Here is a 20,429-nt window from a genome sequence, read left to right as displayed (position 1 = left end):
AATAGTTTCTTAATGACATAACATATAGGAATTGTACCTTTTATTGGACTGAGGAAACAAATACTTTTTTTATACCTTCCAACCATCAAGGTTGCAGGGAAATATGAAATGCTGGTTGCACTTTATTTTACACTTCTATATTTTAGTTTACAGTTTTCTTAGTTCTTTACCTAAGAAAGTACTGGTAAATACATGGGTTAAGGTTAGGTTTAGAGGTAGATTCAGGCGTAGTGCCTAGTTATTACCCAGTTATTGCAATTACTATAAGTAGTAGTATGTACATGGGCTAAAATAATGCTTCAAAATGCTAACTCAGCAGTTTTCCCAAACATGAGACAATTCCCTAAAAGGCTGTGTGAAAAATCCTTGATAGTTCTATACACTGGCAATTCAAAAACAATTGTGAAATGTTTTCAGACCTGGAAAATTTGACATGAAATTAACTTTACTTGCAGAAAATTGTCAAAGTTTAGAGCAGTAAAAAGAGCAGAGGTTTGTGTACATGTAGAGATAAAGCTTTACCATCATCAGTCAAAACTATATTCAAGTTCACTTTCATATACAATATCAGAAATCCATTACAACCCAGCAAGATACGCAGAATAGAAACACAAAGCCTTACTTTCAGCTTTACAACCTCCAGAGGTTTAAAAGGTTTCACTCTCAAGTCCTTAAGAGACCACTTCCCTCACACTAGCATGCAATGAGCCAATTAAAACGGTAAGCTAGTCTTGATTTTAGAGTGCAATCTCACGCCGCAGTTGATATTACACCATCAACAGGTGAGGTCACTAATTTTTTATGTGGCCATGTCACAAGGTGGATATGATCACAATTGTGATGCACTTTCTATTGTTCCATTGTTTCTATTGTTCCATTTCTTTTTGTCCAACGGAACAAATTTTCCACTCTGCAAAAGTTTGCATTTCTACTTGGCTATTTGTTATCCATTGTGTTTATACAGTTTCATTTTGTTCACAAATATCTTGTGTGCTGTAATACTCTGAATGATGCCACATCCTTACAACGCTAACATCAACGTCAAATTAGACATAACCAGTAACAACCTTGAAGATATGGCTTCATTCTGTTTTGATTATGAGATTATAAACTTCAGACAATGTATGTAATTCTCTTCTGAAAGTGATTAGCATGACTCATAATACATAGTGATAAACAACCAAAGTCAAAAGAAATAAGGCAAGGAACACTTTCTGGGATTTTTACAGATTTATTTGTGAAACCAATGAAAGATTAGAATCGGAGCTTCTGGAAGAACCACTTGTTCTTGCCTGTCTTGTACCTGTAAAAGAAAACATTCATTACCATCACTATCGCCACATGTAGGACAATACATGCTTATATTGATAGTAGCAAAGCGAATATTACGTCTAGTGCACAACAAGATCAGACTGTTTCTACAGTCAGCATTCTGAACAGAAGCTAGAGTTAGCAGGCTTTGGAACAGCCTAGAAATCTAGACGCACCCTAGCGGCAGCAAAATGTATTTTACAGCCAAGGGTAGTCTAGCAACTTTCCATTGACTTTCGAGCTGGAAAAACCAAAATTAGGTCAGGTCAATCAAATCGTTTATAGAGTAGGCGGGGCGGGCTTAACATAATGACGACAGAGTTGCGACGGTTCCCTGCTACTTGAAAACAAAGAATGGCGGCTGCTGCTGGAGAACAGTCTTTCGAATCGGCTTTGGCCGCGACTCTGGGGGACTTGGAGTTAAGCTTTTCTTTGAGAAAAGAGCAAAGAACGGCACTTAAGTCATTCTTAAAAAAGGAAGATGTGTTCATAGTTTTACCGGCCAGATTCAAAAGTTGAATCTATCAACTAACGTTAGCTCCGCTGTTGGGAAAACGCTCTGGTTGGTTGAAGCACTGTCCTATTGCGTGCAGAGTGAATTTGAAAGACAGCCGTTTATCCCGCCCCTCGGATTGAGCCGTGTCTATGGTGAGTTGCCAGACCTAACATCTTGATGTAGGTCTGGCTTGCCAGGCTAGCTTTGGAAAACATGACCACAACACTACGAGTCAAATTCTTTTTTCTGGATAAAATTAAGGAAGCCAATTATCTGTGCACTACACTATAATCCTTTATGTAACATGTAAGCATTAAAGATCAAACAACATCCAATTTAATTGCAATTGTAAAATGAAGTAGTTCAGATGGATCTGTTGACAAACACATACCTCTCCTCAAACTTAACCTTGGCCTCTCTCCTGGCTTTGCGCTTCAGAGCAGGATCCCTGAAAACATCCTTGTTGACAACAGTTTTGTCCAGAGGAATGTCAACAGAGTATCTAAGGAGAGATGATGCATTGATTAGACAAAAAAAATGTACAAAATTAAAATGTGCCTTGTTATAGTCAGCATTCATTAGACGGGGAAAAAAACAATGTGCCAGTCAAGACCCAGAGACAAAACATGCTGTGACAAAAAATTAAGACATAAAACCTGTTCTGGTTTAAACACTTTGGCTTCAAGAGGAAATTGAGTTATGTAGAGCCAAAGTGACTTCAATTCACTCATTTGCTCTCATATTCTTGTTGCAACTGAAACACTGTTTAAAGTGGTCAAATGAAACCCTACATTTAAAAACATTCACAATATATGCAAACCCCGTAACAGGGCTATGAACCAGTTTAAAAAAAAAAAAAAAAACACCTGAAATGACCGAATTTAACAGAAACAAACAAAAATGAAATCAAGTTTAAACATTCTGAACATCTGAGGCACAACTTATTCAAATAAAGTTTTTTTTATTTTTTTTATTTAGCCTTGCACTGCAAACAAGCAAAGACAGTCTCCAAAATGCGTGCAGGACTTCATTCAGGATTGAGGTGGGTGAAGCTTCTGTATGAAGTTTATCCATTTGAGGATCCACTTAAAGTTACGAGGTTCAGTCACAAGTGTGACACGTAATGATCCACAACAGGGGGCAAAAACTACACAAGCTGACCAACTGTCACCCAACGACTCTATCCGGTTCCCAAACCACGTTTTATCACGAAAACATGCACGAGAAGTGGAGAGGGAAATGACGGGAAATGGGAGTGGTTTATTTGAAAATGGACGTCGGAAAGAAATTAGCGCTGCAAGCTGTTTGCGTGATGATCTGTTCTGAAAGACCCAGAAAAAGGAAAAAACAAGAATATGGGTGAAAGAATGGATAAGCTCACGCAGTCAGCAGGGATCGTCTGTGCTACAGAGAGTTGGAGGGGAGTAAAATAATGTTTATAATGAAAAAATAGCTGCCTGCTCGTGTTATGGTTTGGCATGTTGCTTCTGCCATTTTTCTTTTGGTGACCTCAACCCATGCCTTGCTCTCTCATTGGCTGTAGACACTTGCCACCACAAAATGTCAAGTCGGCCGACAGCTCCTAATTTTTCACATGCTAGATATTTGTCTGGCATCAGCGAGCCCCTTTGATGCGTCGTTGAGTAGTTTGCACAAAGATTGGCGAGTGCTGAACACCCTCTGATTTGCCCCCGATAACCTGTCGGCGAGGTCGTTGACTTGCAAATCGGGCTTAAAATCCTGTTGTGTGAACTTGGTGCTAACTGCATAAGCTCCATCCATAAAGCGGCACAACGTATGCGACGGTCAGCAAGGAGCACTTAGATCATAAATAGTCCAACTAGACAATCGCAACTAAAACCATACTTCAACCTCAATCGTTCATCATGAAGTTGCATCTATATAGACTGCGGCTCAACTTTGTGGTTAGTAGCACATTAAATTGATAAAAAGTGACCGTAAAGAAATATATTACAAAAGACTTCAAATTATTTCAAATTAACACTGTTCTTTTGAATTTTTTTTATCTTGGAGAAAAAAAAAGAAAACTCATGGTTTTCAAAATAAACAGCATGACTTTCCAACATTGATAAATGTTTCTTGAGCAGCAAATCAGCATAATTTAGATTATATTACAGTATTACTGTTTTTGATCAAATAAATACAGCCCTGGTGAGTATAAGAGACTTGACTCATATGAGAGCAAGCATTGCTCTGAACCTGTACGAGTTATTGCACACTGCTCACAGGATGGGCATACCTGGTTGGCATGAGGTGGTTGTAGTTGAAGACCTTCACAAAGGCCTTGATCTTGGACCTTTTGGCAACCTTCTTCTTGCCCATGGTTGCTGTGACTTTACGAGGATAACGGTCGATGCCCGCGACCAGAGCGTGGCTGTAAGGACGGTCTGTGGTGCCATCATCAATGTTCTGAGAGGAGGAGTAAGAAGAGCACAACACTGTCAATATAAACAATCATCAAGATGTTATGATTCTATACAAATGTATCCCCGGAAGCCATCTTTCCCTGAAGATGGAGAGATGTTAAATGGAAGTACCTTGACAATCACAGCCTTGCGTCCGGCATAACGTCCAGCCAGGACCATCACCACCTTGCCAGGTTTCATAAACTTGCCCATCTCTGAAAAACATGAGTATGGATGTAACATTAGCACTAAAAGCAAACCCAGAATACAAGACACCAAGTAGCACAATACAAGCTGCTTACATCTCCAAAACCCGTTGTAATGGGCAAAATAACTACATAACAGTTATCATAGTTAACACGAGGCTATAAATGTAACTTGTCTCTTCGGGGCAGCACATTTAACGATATAAGTCTAGATGTGTCAGCTTACAGCACTATGCTAACTGGTCATTGTAAAGCAATTTTAAAACCAGAGTTTAAACAAATATCTTAACCATTTTATAATGGAACAATGTAATCTTCTTCACATCTTCATTTGTATATTACACACGAGTTTTAATGAAGGTATGCTGCCGCTAGTGCCTCGGCACGGCCAGGAATGCTATCATGTTAGAAGAAGGCAGAGACGGAGTGACTATTAAACCCATCATCTCCAAGTCTTAACGTAATATCCAGACAATAAACACTTCAGATAAGCAACAGGGATATTCTCTCTCTAAGTGACATGAAAGAAACCCCCATAGGTTGTATATCTTTGTCGATGTTCATGGATTACTTCTCGTGTATAAAACTTACTGATGGTGCTCTATGGCCGACGACAACAGGAAAGGAAGTCGAAAGCGCGATCGTGACCCTTGACACCCGCGGCAAGTGACGTATTTCCGTCGATTGGTACACTTGGGTAAAACAGAATAAATGTTGAATAAATGCAGCTGCACATACAAGTTTTGAATATGGGATTTACTCAGGAGTGGTCAAAAATAAGAAATGCCTTCCTTTTAATTCACATATCGTTAGCCTCATAGCATAATTGCCTATGTCATTTTTTGTTTCTTCTTGTTTTCCAAAGACATTGAAATATGACTTAGGCAATTATGCTATGAGGCTACCGATATGTGAAATTAAATTCAATGGTGATTCTGTTTCAATTCCACAAATAAAAATACAAAATGGTGCATTCATTAAATGCATAATATGTTATTGTCAAAACATTATAATTATTGTATTATTTTATATGTATATCTAATGTTTGTGGAAATACCTCAAACGTTTATGATAATGTGGTTATTGTGGGTTATTCATAATGGAAAATATAATGTATTATTAAAAACTACACTGAATACATTTCTTATTTCATTCTATTTTAATTCTAATTCCTCAATTTTACAATCAACACACAGTTCTTCATATTACTACCCAATTCAAATTCAGAAACTGCCAAAGCCATTGTCATTTCTAATGGGTGATATAAAAATACCTGGAGATATTATTATTATTTTGTTTGTTTGTTTGTACATCCTTTTAGAAATCAGTTATAAATATGTATGAGATAAAATTAAACTATTAGTATTAGTAGACCAAATCTATTTTGGAAACCATTCATTTATTAATTAAATTATATTATATTATTATTTTTTTTTATGAGAAGAAAGAAAGTCAGAATTGAAGAGAATGTGACTGCACCAGATTCAAAGAGCATTTAATCCATGAAATCACTGAAAAGACACCATCATTATATCTAAAAATGATGGCACAATTTAAAAAAAAAAAGTGAATGTAATTGACACTGATTTGTAATTATTGAAAGACTATTTAGGTCTAAGTACAGGTACAAAGATAGCAATCATTTCTGAAATAGATATGATGGGGGAAAAACAAACATATGGAGAACAAAATAGGCCATTCATATATTCAGGTAGAGGGGGGGGGGGGGCTACATTAAATAAAAAGGACTAATTAAACAGGGCTAATAAATGCATCACAACCATTCCTCCATATTCTAATGGTTTTGAATACCAAATCAATTTACAGTAAATGGTAGCAAACAGTCCCTTCTTACTGCATGATGGTTTCAGTAAATCTGGATTTAGGAGGGTTTAAAGAACGTGGAATCTAGAATCAGAATGTGTACAGTAGCAGGATACAATTTCAATGATTGTAGTACATTCAATATTCCAGAACAGTAAAGAAGAATTGACAAGACATGGAAACAGGTATTCAAGCAGAGCCTCTGAACACTGGCATAGAATAACAGACCATAAATAATTCAGACAGCATATCAGTTTCAAATTCAGCAAATTTGTTTGATGCACTTCCTCCTATAGCAGCGAACAAGCAGCACTACCACAAGATTCAGTTTTCTACAATCAGTTTTACAGTGTCAACTGGCTGAAATGAGCAAGTCTGTGGAGAGTAGAATCCAGTGATTTACAAACGTCAATGAGCATCTCTTCGTTTTTTCAGAATGACCTGAGTGTGTTGATTGCATGCATGGTCTCCTCAGAAAGCCACACGAAGACAGAGCAGCAATGACACAGATATTATATGCACTGTCCCAGTGTTTTAAATACAAATAATGACAATATAATGCAAAGGGAAACCAGTTTTAAAAGAAAAACATCTTATGATTTTTCTGTGAAGCACTGTACAGTAATGTAGTGCAAGCATTCAAAATGGGAAATCAGGAAATGAGTGCATTTAGCTACATAAAGTTTATAACAAAAAATTATTTAAACCATTAAGTTACTAATTTGCACTATTGGTATGTACTAATATATATATATATATATATATATATATATATATATATATATATATATATATATATATATATATATATGTGTGTGTGTGTGTGTGTGCATATGTATTTTTGTAGTGTATGTTATATATACTTAGTGTGTATAAGTAGTATATGTAGTGTATGTTTTATATATATATATATATATGTATATATATATATATATATATATATATGTATATATGTATATATATATATATATATATATGTATATATGTATATATGTATATATATATATATATATATATATATATATATATATACACACACACACACACATACACTGTAGTAGTGCATCTCAAACATTTGCAATGGCCCTTGAAAAGAGTTCAAGTAATAAATCCTTCTATTTAGTGTAATGTGGTTGATTTTGGTAAAAGCTAGACACAACAAACCCCTCAAAGGTTACGTGGAGGCAGTCACATGCTCAGGGTCACTAAACTGAGCACATTTCCTTTGAGTTGTGACCGATGCAGCATATTAAAACCTGCCTACATAATCACCCTCTTCAGTTTAGAGGAGACTGGAGGCATTCAAGCCAACAGCAACACAGTGTCTCAAAAAAAGTGCACGAGTTGCTTTATTTCCATTTTTTTAATTCCAGTGTACTCGTTGTTCTGGGAATATGATTTGAACTTCTGAATAAAGAGAAACAGTATTACAGAATATGTTTTCTATCATAATTTTAAGATTATGAGGGTAAATCTCGGCCAAAATTACCAAATATATTTTTGCTTAGAAAGCATCTTTGATATTTTTCAGCTGCCTGACAGCCAAGTCTACAGGAAGACTGAATTTGAGATGGCTGAGGCGGCCCAGGATTCGCAGGGCACCTTCAAAGCCTGTCTGGGCCATGTAGCTCCAGGGCTGGTAGTGTGAGTGTATGAGCGTCCCAGACTTACACAGCAGGTTAAACCATGACACAAGCCTCTGCTCATTGAGAGCCATGCACACCAAGGCCTTAAACTCAGAGTCTGCGCTACGTTTGAATCGTCCGTGCTCTTTAAGAACTGTATGGATGGCCCATAACAGAGACTGCTTGGGTGTGACCGTCACAGGACCGCCCCCTACGGGCAAACTGAAGGATTGCGAGAGCTGTCGGGCAGGTGATTCCACGAACGCCTGGCCGTTTTTGGAATGATAGTACCTGACGAAAAGTTCCCAAGGATGCAGGGACTGAGGAGAAGAGCTGAAGGGCAGCAGGCAGGAAATGGGGGCAAGGACCAGGCTCATGCCCTGAGAAGGAGCATATAATCCGTGGGCCAGCAAGTCCCGGAGCGCAAAGGCTAGCTCTTTACGCACCAAAGCGGTGAGTTTGTCCCGAGGTCCTTCCAGCGACAGGCAGGCGGAGTGGCTGACCACATGTTCCTCCTGAGAGCTGGGCTGCTGGCGGCAGGCTTGCAGACGCACACACTCCACGGCTCCTTCGAGTTTCTGCAGCAAGGGGCCGTAATCTTGAGCTTCGGCACCCTGAGACCACATGTTCTGGGGCACGTGGCCTGCAGTGCATCCGAACTGGCTCAGAGCAAAGATCTGCAGAACCGCTAAGGCTTTCTGGATGAGCTGAAGCCCGGTTTCCCGTATCCTCTGGGCTTGTTCGGGATCCACTTTGGATGGGGAAAAAAGGAATTTAAAGTTACACGCCTTAGCTTTAGAATCTAATAAAATGGTATCATAAAGTGAAGTATAATTACCTCGCTTCATCCCTCCAGTGGCTCCAGTGTTTGGTCCGGCTGCTTGGGCCTGCTGGCTCTTCACACCATCATTTAACAGAGGGTTCCCCACTTCATCTGCGAGCAGCATGATCAGGACAGTGAACCTAAATGTATTTATTTTACTCTACATAGGCACATCAAACTCAAAGGTAACAAAGGTCAGAATTTATGCACAGGAAACTGCAGATAGTGGCATAAGAGTCAATAAGATACACTACCATTCAAAAGTTTAGGGCTACTAAGATTTCTTTAATTAATATTTTTTTAATTATACTAATACTTTTATTTAGCAAAAATATAATTACAAAGATATAATATTACGAAAGATTTCTATTTCAAATAAATGCTGTCCATTTGAGCTTTCTATTCATCAGAGAAACCTGAAAAAAAAAGGGGGCAAGGACCAGGCTCATGCCCTGAGAAGGAGCATATAATCCGTGGGCCAGCAAGTCCCGGAGCGCAAAGGCTAGCTCTTTACGCACCAAAGCGGTGAGTTTGTCCCGAGGTCCAGGAAAATAAATTAGCTCTCAATGACATCACTTACAGTTGTTGTTTTTTCTGCATGTTGGTCGCACCACTTGACTTTGATGATTTAGCAGACAAACGTAATTTCAAATATTAATAAGCATTGAAGCAGTTTCTTTTTAGAAAAAAATATAAAATATGCAAAAAAAAGTTCTTACGGTTCTTTTAAAGGATATTCTCTAAACGATATCAGGTCAGTTTTATAATTGTTTACTCTACTTCCCCCCCCAAAAAAAACATGCTTGCTTATCAAAGAAGGAGTATATTTAGGTCACTACATACAGTATAAAAAAATAACATTTGAAAGTATTTTTGAATAAATGAAGAGAAAAATAAGCATCACACCATTAGCCCAAAGCAGACGTCCTCACCCTGTATGAAGTTAATGAACATCTCCAGGTCTCTGATTTGGGTCTTGAGCTGCTCAACCAGCTGTTCTTTGACTCGAGCTGGGTTGACTATCTGAGCTATGGCAGAGTCCACTCTCTGTCGGAGCTCCTCTGGTGTGAGGTTCCCAATGTCTTCATTCAGATTCACATCCAGCTTCTTTATTAGCTCATCAATGATCACCTACAGTGTTAAAGTGAACAGACGCTAAATAAAATGTTTAAGGGTAATTACTCACATCTTCAAGTCATTTTTAGTCAAGTCAGTTTTATAGTCATACCCTCTGCCTCTCCATGACGACAGACTGAGGCAGTGAGTCATAGCTGCCCTCTTGGTAGGCGAAGCGTTCCAGGTCGTCGAGTTGGGTCTTCAACTGGAAAATCAGTTCCTTCTGCTTCTTTCTCTGAGCTTCCAAGCGCTCCCTCTTCTCCCTTTCACTCTGCAGATTATAAAAGCAAAAACACAACTTAAAAAAACCTAAAGTCAACTTTAAAATAACCACAATGTTTACATTGTAGCTAGCTGAAGATATTTGCATATGCTCCGTAGAAGGATAATGAGCTTTTATTGGTTTGCTTCATCTGGCTTAGCTTTGCTTATCCCGACATGCAATGCAATTCAGAATAGACATAACTATACATCTATACACACAAAGTGGCTTTAGTTTAACCATAATCCTGGAAATGTCTACATTTAAAAGGCTCTAAGGTACAAAATGTTACTGATTAATACAAAAAAGAAAAAGAGAGAACAAAACCAAACCAAGTATGAATTGTTTTCATATTAGAAATACTTCAAATAAACACAAGGGTCATGCTCATGCTATAGTACTCACCAATTCATCCTGCAAGCAAAGTGTTGCAGAAGAGGAAATAAGGAGAAAGGAAGACATTTTAATGGCAGTAACTAGATACTCCAGCATATGAGAAGGAAAAGGAAGAAATACAGGGACTTTCAAATGCTCCGTGTGCAGTGTTTATTGTAATTTTTATCACAATACTGTGCTGATTATTTTAAAGGATGTGTTGATAAGGTGCTGAATGGCACAAAAGACCATTTTTTTAACAAAAGAGATGCAGACAAATTGAATGCTGATTCCTGAGGGCAAGCACAGGGACTTTGTATAGGCTGATTATGTGTGGGTGGGGGTTTGTCTTGTTGTTGGTACGTGTATCACAGGTGAATATTGTTAGGAGCTACTGAGGAGAACTGAAGCAGGCCTAAAAAACTGATGACACTGTATATTAGGGGTTTTCAAACTGGGGTCCATGGAAAAGTACAAAGAAAAACAGAGTAAATAAATAAATAATGCTGAACTTAGCTGCTTCCAGCTTGGCCAAGACCCAAAACAACAGGTCTTCAGCAAGACTAGCTGGACTCGCAGCCTAGCCAAGCTTTAGCTGGATAGCCAGCTGGTCCTTCTGCCCAAAGGCTATGGATCGCCTGACCAGATACTCGCCCCTTTCAAAAGACTAGTCTGACCCCTCTGAGAGACCAGCTAACTATCTTAGGCTGATTTAATGTGTGTGTTTTTCCCCTGCATGATAGAGATCAGATCCACTACGACAGTAAACAATGAAACTCACAGAGTTTTCCAGCATCTGAGCATCCTGTGCTCTGCAGCCGATGACATGAGGGCATCCTTTGAAAGCAAAGTCCTCCAGCTCCAGCAGCATCCGCTCTTTCTCGTCGCCCTGCGCGTGGACGATCTGTTTCAGTCGAAACTGCACTTGAGCGAAGTGAGATGTTAACGCGAGGAGCGATGAATTCAGCTGCTCCTGCTCATCCTCTAGCTTCCGCAGCCTGACTACCATGTCTGCATCGCTGGACAACACGGAACCAGCCTGCGTGCTCCTCTTCCACTGCTCATCCTCCGGGCTGGCCACGGCTCCCACGGGCGCCCAGCGCTCCCCGGCTCCCGCGAAGGCAGCTTCGCTGTCGGAAGTGGACAGATCCTCCGTCGACATCTGTTTGACAGTTGAAGTAGACAGCCTGGCTGCCCTTTTACACAAAACAACTTCGATAAACTTAATTGATGCGCAGTTTTTAATGTGAATTCAGAATATACGCAACTGCTCCTTCAGCAGGTGCAGCGCGGTGTAATACTTACGTCTACAGAAAACATTGCAACGTAATCAAAAGAACTTAGATCTCGCTGTAATATGGAACCAACGCACCAGCGTTCCAACAGACGTGCCGTTCTATCCATGTGTTCTATGTATCAACGAATGTGTGGGCAGGATGTTTACGTCAGTGCGTAATGACGTCAGCGAAACGCACAGTTAAATCAGTTTGTTGAGCGTTTCTGTCCATATTTACTCTTCCTTCAATTCTCTCTCTGTTTGTTTTAATGCAACGCCCTACGTGTCAGTGGATTGGACTGGGTGCCAACACACCCTATGATTTTTCTGCCCCAGCAGAGATTTTTACAGCAGGGCCTGGCGCTCCCGACCATACCTGTCAACACTCCGTTTTCCCCGGGAGTCTTGTTATTTCTCCCGTGAAACTCCCGTAATTTGTATGTCCCAAACAAACGTCGTCAGGGGCGCGGGAAGAGTTTTTAGGTTGGGGGTGCTGATTTTTTTTTTTGGGGGGGGGGGGGGGGGGGATTAGGGGCGTCACCACTTTTGAATAAGAAACAATATCAAGACTATAAAACTCGTCAAATCTCCGCGAATCACAACAAGCGTATCAGTGAGAACACTTGTTCAAATAGCGCTCACTCAAACCTGACTGCACATCACATTTTTGACTTTATTGATTCTGCTTTTATTCGTAACGCAATGGACCGGTCAACGAACGGGACATAAATTAATCCTTAAAGGATGGGACATTTGCACAAAAATAATAAATAACTTACCGTAGCCTATTTTATAAGTCGCTCCAGAGTCGCATATCAGTCAAAAAATGCGTCACGAGGAAGAAAAAAACATATAGGCCTATAGCTTAAGTCGCACTGGACGAAGTCGCATTTTTTCAGAAATTTATTTCACACACACACACACACACACACACACACAAAAATGTTACAGACAGTTCTCCGTTACGGACGTGAGCGCTCTAAAGCGGCACTAAACGAATGTTTTAAAACTTTCACAGAGACCTCAAACTGAAAGCACAAAGCCTGTCTTTAAATTTAATTTCGTTTTGTATTAATTGTATCTTAATTTTAATCGATGTTTCATCAAAAACTTGTCTGGGTTTAATAAATAAGAAGGCTATTAGAAAATAGATAATCAGGACACGGAGGCGCTGGCGAACCTGGAGCTCGTCTCATAAATGAACCGAAACTCAGCGTAGGGCTATAAGGTAGCCTATGCCTCACAGACCTGAGACATATAGATAGCTTGAAATATCTACTTTAAAGCAGAACAATTCAAAACGAAAGAAAACAGACTGCGCTGCTTATATAGGCCTAATTCGTATGAAATGTGCATTTCTCTCTGGCGCTGCGAAGATCGCGATTCGTCAACTTCATCTTATAGCCGACACTGACATAAAAATGTTTTATTAGTAAACAATTAAAATGTATCCTGCTATATTTTACATATTTGCCTGTTCCTTACAAAACACTAACAGTGGGGTTTTTGACTGTTTTTTTTTTTTTGGTTTGTTTTTTTTGTTTTTTTTTGCAGCTGCGGACAAATTCTTTCGACACACACACACACACGCACACACAATACACTCTGCGCTTATGTTTTAAAAACATAATTTAACATATATAACAATTTTAAATAGCCCACTTAAAGTGTTTAATTACAAATAAATGACTAAATGCTAAAAATTAATAAATTTTAATGAACTAACATATGCGCTGCATTTACAATTCTGTGAAAACAGGGGGTGCTGCAGCACCCCCAGCACCCCCACTTACGTCGTTATATGAATAATCACATCAATATATTATTACAAGGTTGTCCAGTTGCCAGATCTTGTATGAAACCCATCCTACTCGCGCAATCAACACATCATACAAAGTTCAACCATTTGTGAGCTCAACCTGGCAACCTACACTACAACCCAGTTGCGCAGTCGATATCTGCGCAGGTTGTAGACGCGGGAAGTTGAATAAGCGTTACTGGTAGAAATGGGAAAAGAAGACTGTGGTAAATATTTAACGCAATTAACGCAGCATCCGTTTTTTCTGTCATCCTTTGGCTGGCGTTACATTATATGATGCACTCTTATTCTTGCAAATGCTTTTAAACCATTCAAGTCAAGACAAATTGAGCGCCATAATAGAGTTCTCTTTCGGCTTGAAGTTGAACGAACACTAACACACGCAATTATGCCAAAATGTCCGTTTTGACGAGTATCCTCATAAGAGCAGACTGAGCAGTCTTAAATTAGTGAAATAAAGTCTTAAATGAAGGTAAATAGTTGTGAGAGAATGAGGCGCGTGTGACATCGCGTCTTGGTCAGCAGTGGCTGCAGGTTTTAAAGGGACAGCAGCCAATGAAGCTTTATGTCAGTAAAGTTAATCAAAGAACAAAGGGAACAGAGAAAAACACTCACTGCTCTTGACTAAAGAACTTCTGTAACTTTGATAAGGATTAATCTATATATAATTTAACATTTATGCAGTGCAAACTGTTTGATAACTTTATTAAATTTCTGTATATTTCCTACCTTTTAGACCAATATTTAAAATATACTGTCTTTATGTTGTTTCTACATTAATTTGGAGATTAACTGAAATTATTACATTATAAAATATATTAAAAACATTAGTTTTTTTTAATGGCGATTCATCGTGATTAATCACAGATTTTTTTTTTATTAATCTAGTTAACTTTTTGCAATCGATAAAAATAAATAAAAAAGAAACATGAATAAGTATTATAAATTTAATTCAAGTATTATAAGTACATCAGCCGGAAACCGAAGCTTCCCCGGGCGCCGCCATTGATTAGCAGACCATCACCTGCTGTTAGCATTCCACTGACTCCCATTCATTTTGGCGTCACTTTGACAGTGAATAACTTTACATGATCTGAGGCGTTTAAAGACTCCATTTGTCCATTATTTATTTCTAAAGAAACACGAAAATGTATAAAAGGCTCCATTACCTTGTATCTTACGTTATGGCCCCATAGAAGCAGTTTTTGTAAAAATAGGCTAACGAATGCGTCAAAACCACGCACCTCTCTGTCGCACAGTAGAGAAATTACCGTAAAGTGAGGAGGAAAAGCTTGCGGGCAATCGGGGGGACGTGGAGGCAAAATGACAAAATAATTAATCAGAATACTTAGCAAAAGTTGCTCCTAGCTCATGGACACCTCCTACTCACGCTCTCAATCTCTGCAAGTTTCGGAAGGGAATGATTCAGATTTCTCTTGGCACAGCTACTAGAAGACAGACAGGTTGCTCACGTCACATCTACGTTGTCAAGCTCAGTTTGAGTCTGCGCAGTACGCTCAGCCATCAGGAGGTGAGTACTTAATTGACTTCACTTTTCTCCATTGAATCCAATGGGGTCGCTGTGTCCATTTCTTTTACTGTCTAGGGACCAACTTGCAAAGGCCCTGGGGCCAATTATCTCCAAGGAAAGTGCAATATGTTATAGTGTCCTTATCAAATAGCAAAATGCTACAATTAAATTAAACATGTATGAAGTGCAGACTTTGCTCACATTATCAGCTCAAGGTCCAGTGTTTTCAGAGTGGCTCGGATCACAATTTTTAATTTTTAAATCATAAGCGCACTAAAACATACTCCATTGCATACCCATTTTGTTGGATCATTTAGGATTTAGGCAATGTTTTAAAATTTAGTCTTCAACTTATAGAAAACAGTTATGTTTCTTTCACATAAAGAAAAAAGCTCAAAGAGTGGTTCAAATAAATAAACCCATGGGACAATATTTCTATAAGAGGTTTTGGGGCCTTCATATTCACATAGAGCCCAACAGTATACAGAAGTTTCCAGGGAGCCCTCATAGTCCAAGAGCCTTGTTTAAGAAGCCTTGCATATGCTATGAGACATATTCAAGCATAAATAAATATTTTGATGGTTTTTTTTTAACCCGCAGCATTAAACCCCAGAAGGCCCTGTAATGAAATTCACTTGATTATTTGAGCATTTCTTTCAGAAAGCGTTAAAATGCATGACTGTGTTAAAAGCCAATTTTTTACATTTTTAAATATATGCAGTGTACAATTTGTCAGGGTTCTGTCACCTCTGTTTGGTTTATATCTGGTTTGGTGACATAGCTCTGACATTCCCGGTTTGTCATGTGTTTGTGTTAGTCTGGTTTGTTGTGAGCACATGGCTTGTCTTGTATTCCTTGTGCCAGGTCCTTTCTTGTCAATTGTCTGGCCCCTTCCATCTTGTTACCTGATTATTGATTAATTTGCCCCACCTGCCTTGTTCGTTACCTTCTTTTGTTTGCTTCCTATTTAGTCTCCCTGTGTTTGTAGTCCTGTGCTGGTTCGTTGTCTATGTTTCCCTCGTGTTATGTTCATGACTGATGCCTGTCTCGGTTTCCCCCATGGGGAGGTTTTTGTTTGTAGTTTTGTTTTGTTTTGTTTATTTATTTAATAAAATATCCTTATCTGCACTTGAATCCTCGCTTCACTTTTTGACCTGCTGTGACACAATTAGCTATTGTAATGTTTGTGATTCATTTTGAAGTCTAAATAATGTTTAATAAGTTCACACTGCAGAATCATGTTACAATCGTACACACAAATCCATAGTAAATACCAACAGCACATTTAAAAACTACAGTTACACGCAAGAAAATGTGAGTTGTGTCTGTGACCAATCGTTTTTTCAATCCGTACCCGTTTCGCCCTGTGGCTCACGCACACGAGAAAGCCAAAATAGAATGCAAAATTAACAAGTTAACAGTGAACAAATTCATAATCAGTGCAACGCTTTCGCAATCATTGTTTTATAAATCGTTCTTTCGCAATAGTTGTTTTGCTGATATTCAGATTACACAACAATAATACTTGGATTTAATTTTCAGTTCCTGTGAAAACCTGTTCCAGTTAATGGAGTATAGGCTAGGTGATGTGTAAACCAGTAAACTCCACCCGCTGGAATAGTTTCTTACAGTAACTGAATATTACACAACATCTGTTGAGTTTTGCAAACTGTACTCACAGATTTGTGGCCTATCCCTTATTTTAGAAATCTGTTTTTCTGTAGGCTATATTGATTTGTTGTGTATTGTTAAGATGAATACAACTGTCTTAACTGAATTTTTCTATGATTTGGCGATGGGGTGTGTAATGCATAGATGACATGCGTGTAATGCATTGATGACATGACCCCCCAACCGTTAAAGGTTTCTTTGTCAGTTGGGTGTCCTGCTGCTTTCTGGTTGACCACTAGGTGTGACTTTCTGTCTTTTAAGTAGTGTTGTACAAGCAGTACTTATGACATAGGCTAATACCGGAAAGAAGGAATATTTGTACTCAAAAGTTCCTCAAAAGTGATCTGCATTCAAATGAAATAAATTAGGCTATGGAAAAACTGTGATCAGTCACAGCACATAATATGAAAATCTTGTTGAAATAGAAAAAAGTCTAGTCACTTCAATGTTGTCGATGTGATGACACTAGGGGTTGCACTTGACTTGGGAGCCCCATGCAACACCTCTGATCATAGACTGTAATAAAACACCTCTGATACGCATTTTCGCCCATGTATTTCTGGGTGCTGTCGACACCTGTCTGTCTCCATCAGACGCCACGATTGCTGTGTCAGTTGTTTGGCCTGTCCAGCCTGTTCCCGCATGCTGAAGCAGTGTTTGTTGATGGTAGGCTACATGCACTCATGGACCTTATTCAGAGCAGCGCCATGACAGGTATATGAACAGGATAGACTTGCCATGTTTTCAATGGCATCAGCTGTAAAAAGCTGTGTAAAGTTCCTAGATCATTTATAGTTTTCCACAGCTCATTTTGTCTGAATTTTTTTTTATTTTTTTGTCTACTGAAATTTCTTGGAAAGATATTTTTGCAGTGTTCGTCAGCAGAACAATCCAAAAACACATTAAATATGCATGTCTATCCCTCACAGCCTTTCTTTCATTTCAGTTAAAAATCAAAGCTGGCTCTTTTGTCAGTGGAGCCAATCTGGCTCTTTTGCGGTTAGATGAGTGGTTCCTGGGCTCGGAACGCCGCTTGCAACCGCAGTCTGCCCCAGTGCACTGCAAACGTCGCTCCCTGGAGGAATCATTTGAGACTTCCTTCCAAAGCATAGGTCTGGAGTTCGGCCCGGCATACTCTCGCGTGATCTTGAGACCCTGGTCGGGCTCATGCCAAAAGTTCCAACTACTCTATTTTAGGGATCAGGTGGTGAACTTGCAAGCACTCCCTTGTGACGAGGCAGACCCAGCCATATCATTGCTGTGTCTGGTACATGCCCTGCGTGTTTACTTGGACCGCACTGAGAGCTTCAGATGCTCTGAGAGCTTCAGATGCGCCTTTATCCCTGAGGTGATAACATGCGCTTTTTTCTCCATGTGAGTTCCCTGTATTAAGTTTGTGACGTAATGCAGCTACATTTTGTCTGTTGTGGTTTCTGCTGTTGTCTTCTCCTCCTTTAGGATTGGTCCTGGACATAATGAGAAGCTATTGGTGGTTGGACCAGAGAAGAGGCCTGGACTATAAATTCCCCGGAATTCCTCTGGATGGAGCTCTCTGCCTCTTTGACTGCACTTGTTGTTGTACTGTGTGTTAGCTGGTGAACATGTAGCACTATAGATTGTGATTGCTGTGCTCCTCTTTATGTTAACTTGTGATACAGTGTTCCTAAAAACATCAGTGCCTTAATGATCCCACCTGTAAGAGTGTACTTATTTTGAGAAGCAGTAGGGGGTGAGTACCTGTGCATGTTGAGTGAGTGTCTGGCGAAACCTGTGCATGTTTCTAATCTTCAGCACTCATTGGTGGCCAAGTTTAGTGGAGGAATTCGCTGCAGGCCCAATTACTCATGGTATGCCCTTTTTTAGGTGAGCCCATGTATTTGGGTTAAGTGCTCCATATGTGCTGATTCCCTGACAGTAATCCCTTATGATATATTTTGCACTGTTCGGCGACGCTTTCCCTGTCAATAAACCCCTGGGCCACATTTATAAATCGTGAGTGTGCGTACGTTAAAATCCATGCCAACGTTCATATTTAGAAAAACGGTCTTTGACGTGGAAAAGTGCTTAGTGCCACGTCAAAGCAGACGTATGCACTTTTCCTTGTGGCAGAGAGTCTGCAGGTTATTTGGAAATAAGCTATTCTTGCCGCTCGCCATTCTTAAGTAAAGCATTAGGATGTTGACTGGTGCTCTTTTATATGTTAATGACATTAATTAGGCTGTGTTTACAAGTCGGAGATCTTAAAACATTCAGCTGCACAGATATTAAGATCATTTGCGATTTTATAAATTTTACATCTGGAAGATAGGCGTACGCACAGTTCTCTGAATCACACATATGCACATGTTAGAATTGATCGTAACATCAAATGTAGGATGGTTTCTACATAACCGTGGCAAGCAATGCGAGGCCGAGAGCCGTGTGAGAAGGGAGCAGCTGTTGGCGTGATTGATAATGAGCGTCACCTGTGCGCCGCACCAGCCTCGTTGTATTTCTCACTGAGGAGCCTATAGAATCTTAAAAGGAAGAGCATCGACCCCTGAGAGAGGACCAGGGGCTATTAATGTTTTGTTTTGTTTGTGTGTGTGTGGCAGTCGTCCGTGAGGGGCTGCTGCTTTTACTTTCGTTTTGTGTTTCGTTTTCTGTATTATTAAAGTGTGTGAAACGTTCGCTGGTTCCCGCCTCTTTTTTCCCCTGGACAACATACATTCGTTACAGTAACATTTTATAAAAATCATGCCCTGTGTTTTCCCCTGGGCAGAGCTTTGCCCCGCCACCAGCCACTGTGTCTGTAGTGCTCCTCCCTCTTTTAGTAGGACCTACAGTACCACAGGGACTTCCATGTGTGGTACTTCCTAGTGAGAAAGTCCATGTGATGTATTCTCCACAATCTAACCTCCCAATGGGTAGGATGTGGTCTCGGGAGTGTGCTTTTTTTCTGCATAGGAAAAAGAACACTTTCCCCAGCACAAACTAATGGTCCGCACAACAGTAAGAAAAAAAAGGTCAAGAAATGGCTGAAGTGACCTATTAACATTGCAAGTACTGTCCTTTCTGTCCCCACGTGGTATGAAGGACAAGACGGCTTACCTGGTGCATTGGAAAGATTACGACATAGCCAAGTACATAGCCAGCAGCTTGCCAACATCAGCACCGTCAAACCTCGTAGCACGGTTCAGCTGGTTGTGGCGTTTTCCCTAGGGACCCCTATATAGTGTCATCGTATCAACACAATGCTGAAGTGACTGACAGAATAGGGAATGTCTTGGTTGCTATTGTAACCTCTGTTCCTTGATGGCATCGTGTGTCCCTCCTGCCAAAACACTGCCCACTGAAATGGCTGAATTGTTGTAGGATTGAAAATAATCCAAGATATTTGACAACAAAAGACATTTGCTTTACTGTTTTCCACCCCCTCTTTCTACCACAAGAAAGAGTCTTGTCTCTTTGATTTGTCTCTTGTCTCTTGCTCTGTCTCTTTGATGCTCTGGCTCTGTTCTTATTCTCTGGGTCCCTTTCCTCTCTCTTTACCTCCTCTTTTCTCTTATTCTTTACATAGCTTGAACCCCTGCAGGAAATCCACGCTTACACTGTCTCGGCTCCTCAGCACAAACCTGAATGAGTGGATGCAAGACACCTTTTATACCCACATGTACAGCGGGGTGGCA

The 20,429-nt window shown here is 39.7% G+C and overlaps 2 protein-coding genes across 3 annotated transcripts; both read right to left on the bottom strand.

The window, feature by feature from the left end:
• Nucleotides 1–1,211: 1,211 nt before the first annotated feature.
• Nucleotides 1,212–5,111, bottom strand: rpl27 (ribosomal protein L27). Its single transcript, XM_079894738.1, has 5 exons — nucleotides 5,031–5,111; nucleotides 4,366–4,448; nucleotides 4,068–4,237; nucleotides 2,199–2,309; nucleotides 1,212–1,303 (listed from the first exon to the last, which is right to left on the bottom strand). The coding sequence occupies exons 2-5, from the start codon at nucleotides 4,444–4,446 to the stop codon at nucleotides 1,255–1,257; spliced, it is 411 nt and encodes a 136-aa protein (XP_079750864.1). The 5' UTR covers nucleotides 4,447–4,448; nucleotides 5,031–5,111; the 3' UTR covers nucleotides 1,212–1,254.
• A 2,475-nt stretch (nucleotides 5,112–7,586) lies between these two features.
• On the bottom strand, nucleotides 7,587–11,842 carry rundc1 (RUN domain containing 1). Of its 2 annotated transcripts, XM_079876765.1 has the most exons (6): nucleotides 11,770–11,842; nucleotides 11,246–11,660; nucleotides 9,940–10,098; nucleotides 9,644–9,842; nucleotides 8,727–8,822; nucleotides 7,589–8,639 (listed from the first exon to the last, which is right to left on the bottom strand). In XM_079876765.1, the coding sequence occupies exons 2-6, from the start codon at nucleotides 11,624–11,626 to the stop codon at nucleotides 7,768–7,770; spliced, it is 1,707 nt and encodes a 568-aa protein (XP_079732891.1). In that variant the 5' UTR covers nucleotides 11,627–11,660; nucleotides 11,770–11,842; the 3' UTR covers nucleotides 7,589–7,767. The 2 variants fall into 2 exon arrangements, with proteins under 2 accessions (XP_079732890.1, XP_079732891.1); XM_079876764.1 differs by having other exon boundaries at nucleotides 7,587–8,639; nucleotides 11,246–11,796.
• Between the last annotated feature and the right edge of the window lie 8,587 nt (nucleotides 11,843–20,429).

Source organism: Squalius cephalus (assembly GCF_949319135.1).
Source record: "Squalius cephalus genome assembly, chromosome: 1".
Lineage (NCBI taxonomy): Eukaryota > Metazoa > Chordata > Actinopteri > Cypriniformes > Leuciscidae > Squalius > Squalius cephalus.
Note: the sequence above shows the minus strand (reverse complement) of the source record. Positions and strands in the feature narration are given on the sequence as shown.

What these genes read in the sequence shown, in the direction of transcription:
- rpl27 (XM_079894738.1), bottom strand. Translation starts at nt 4,446, where the DNA reads ATGGGCAAGTTTATGAAACCTGGCAAGGTGGTGATGGTCCTGGCTGGA. An exon ending in AACCACCTCATGCCAACCAG is followed by an intron (nt 2,310 to 4,067) that starts GTATGCCCATCC and finishes ATCTCTCCTTAG; the next exon opens with ATACTCTGTTGACATTCCTC. An exon ending in AAGGTTAAGTTTGAGGAGAG is followed by an intron (nt 1,304 to 2,198) that starts GTATGTGTTTGT and finishes TTTCTTTTACAG; the next exon opens with GTACAAGACAGGCAAGAACA.
- rundc1 (XM_079876765.1), bottom strand. Translation starts at nt 11,626, where the DNA reads ATGTCGACGGAGGATCTGTCCACTTCCGACAGCGAAGCTGCCTTCGCG. An exon ending in CTCAGATGCTGGAAAACTCT is followed by an intron (nt 10,099 to 11,245) that starts GTGAGTTTCATT and finishes TATAATCTGCAG; the next exon opens with AGTGAAAGGGAGAAGAGGGA. An exon ending in GTTCATTAACTTCATACAGG is followed by an intron (nt 8,823 to 9,643) that starts GTGAGGACGTCT and finishes TGCTGCTCGCAG; the next exon opens with ATGAAGTGGGGAACCCTCTG.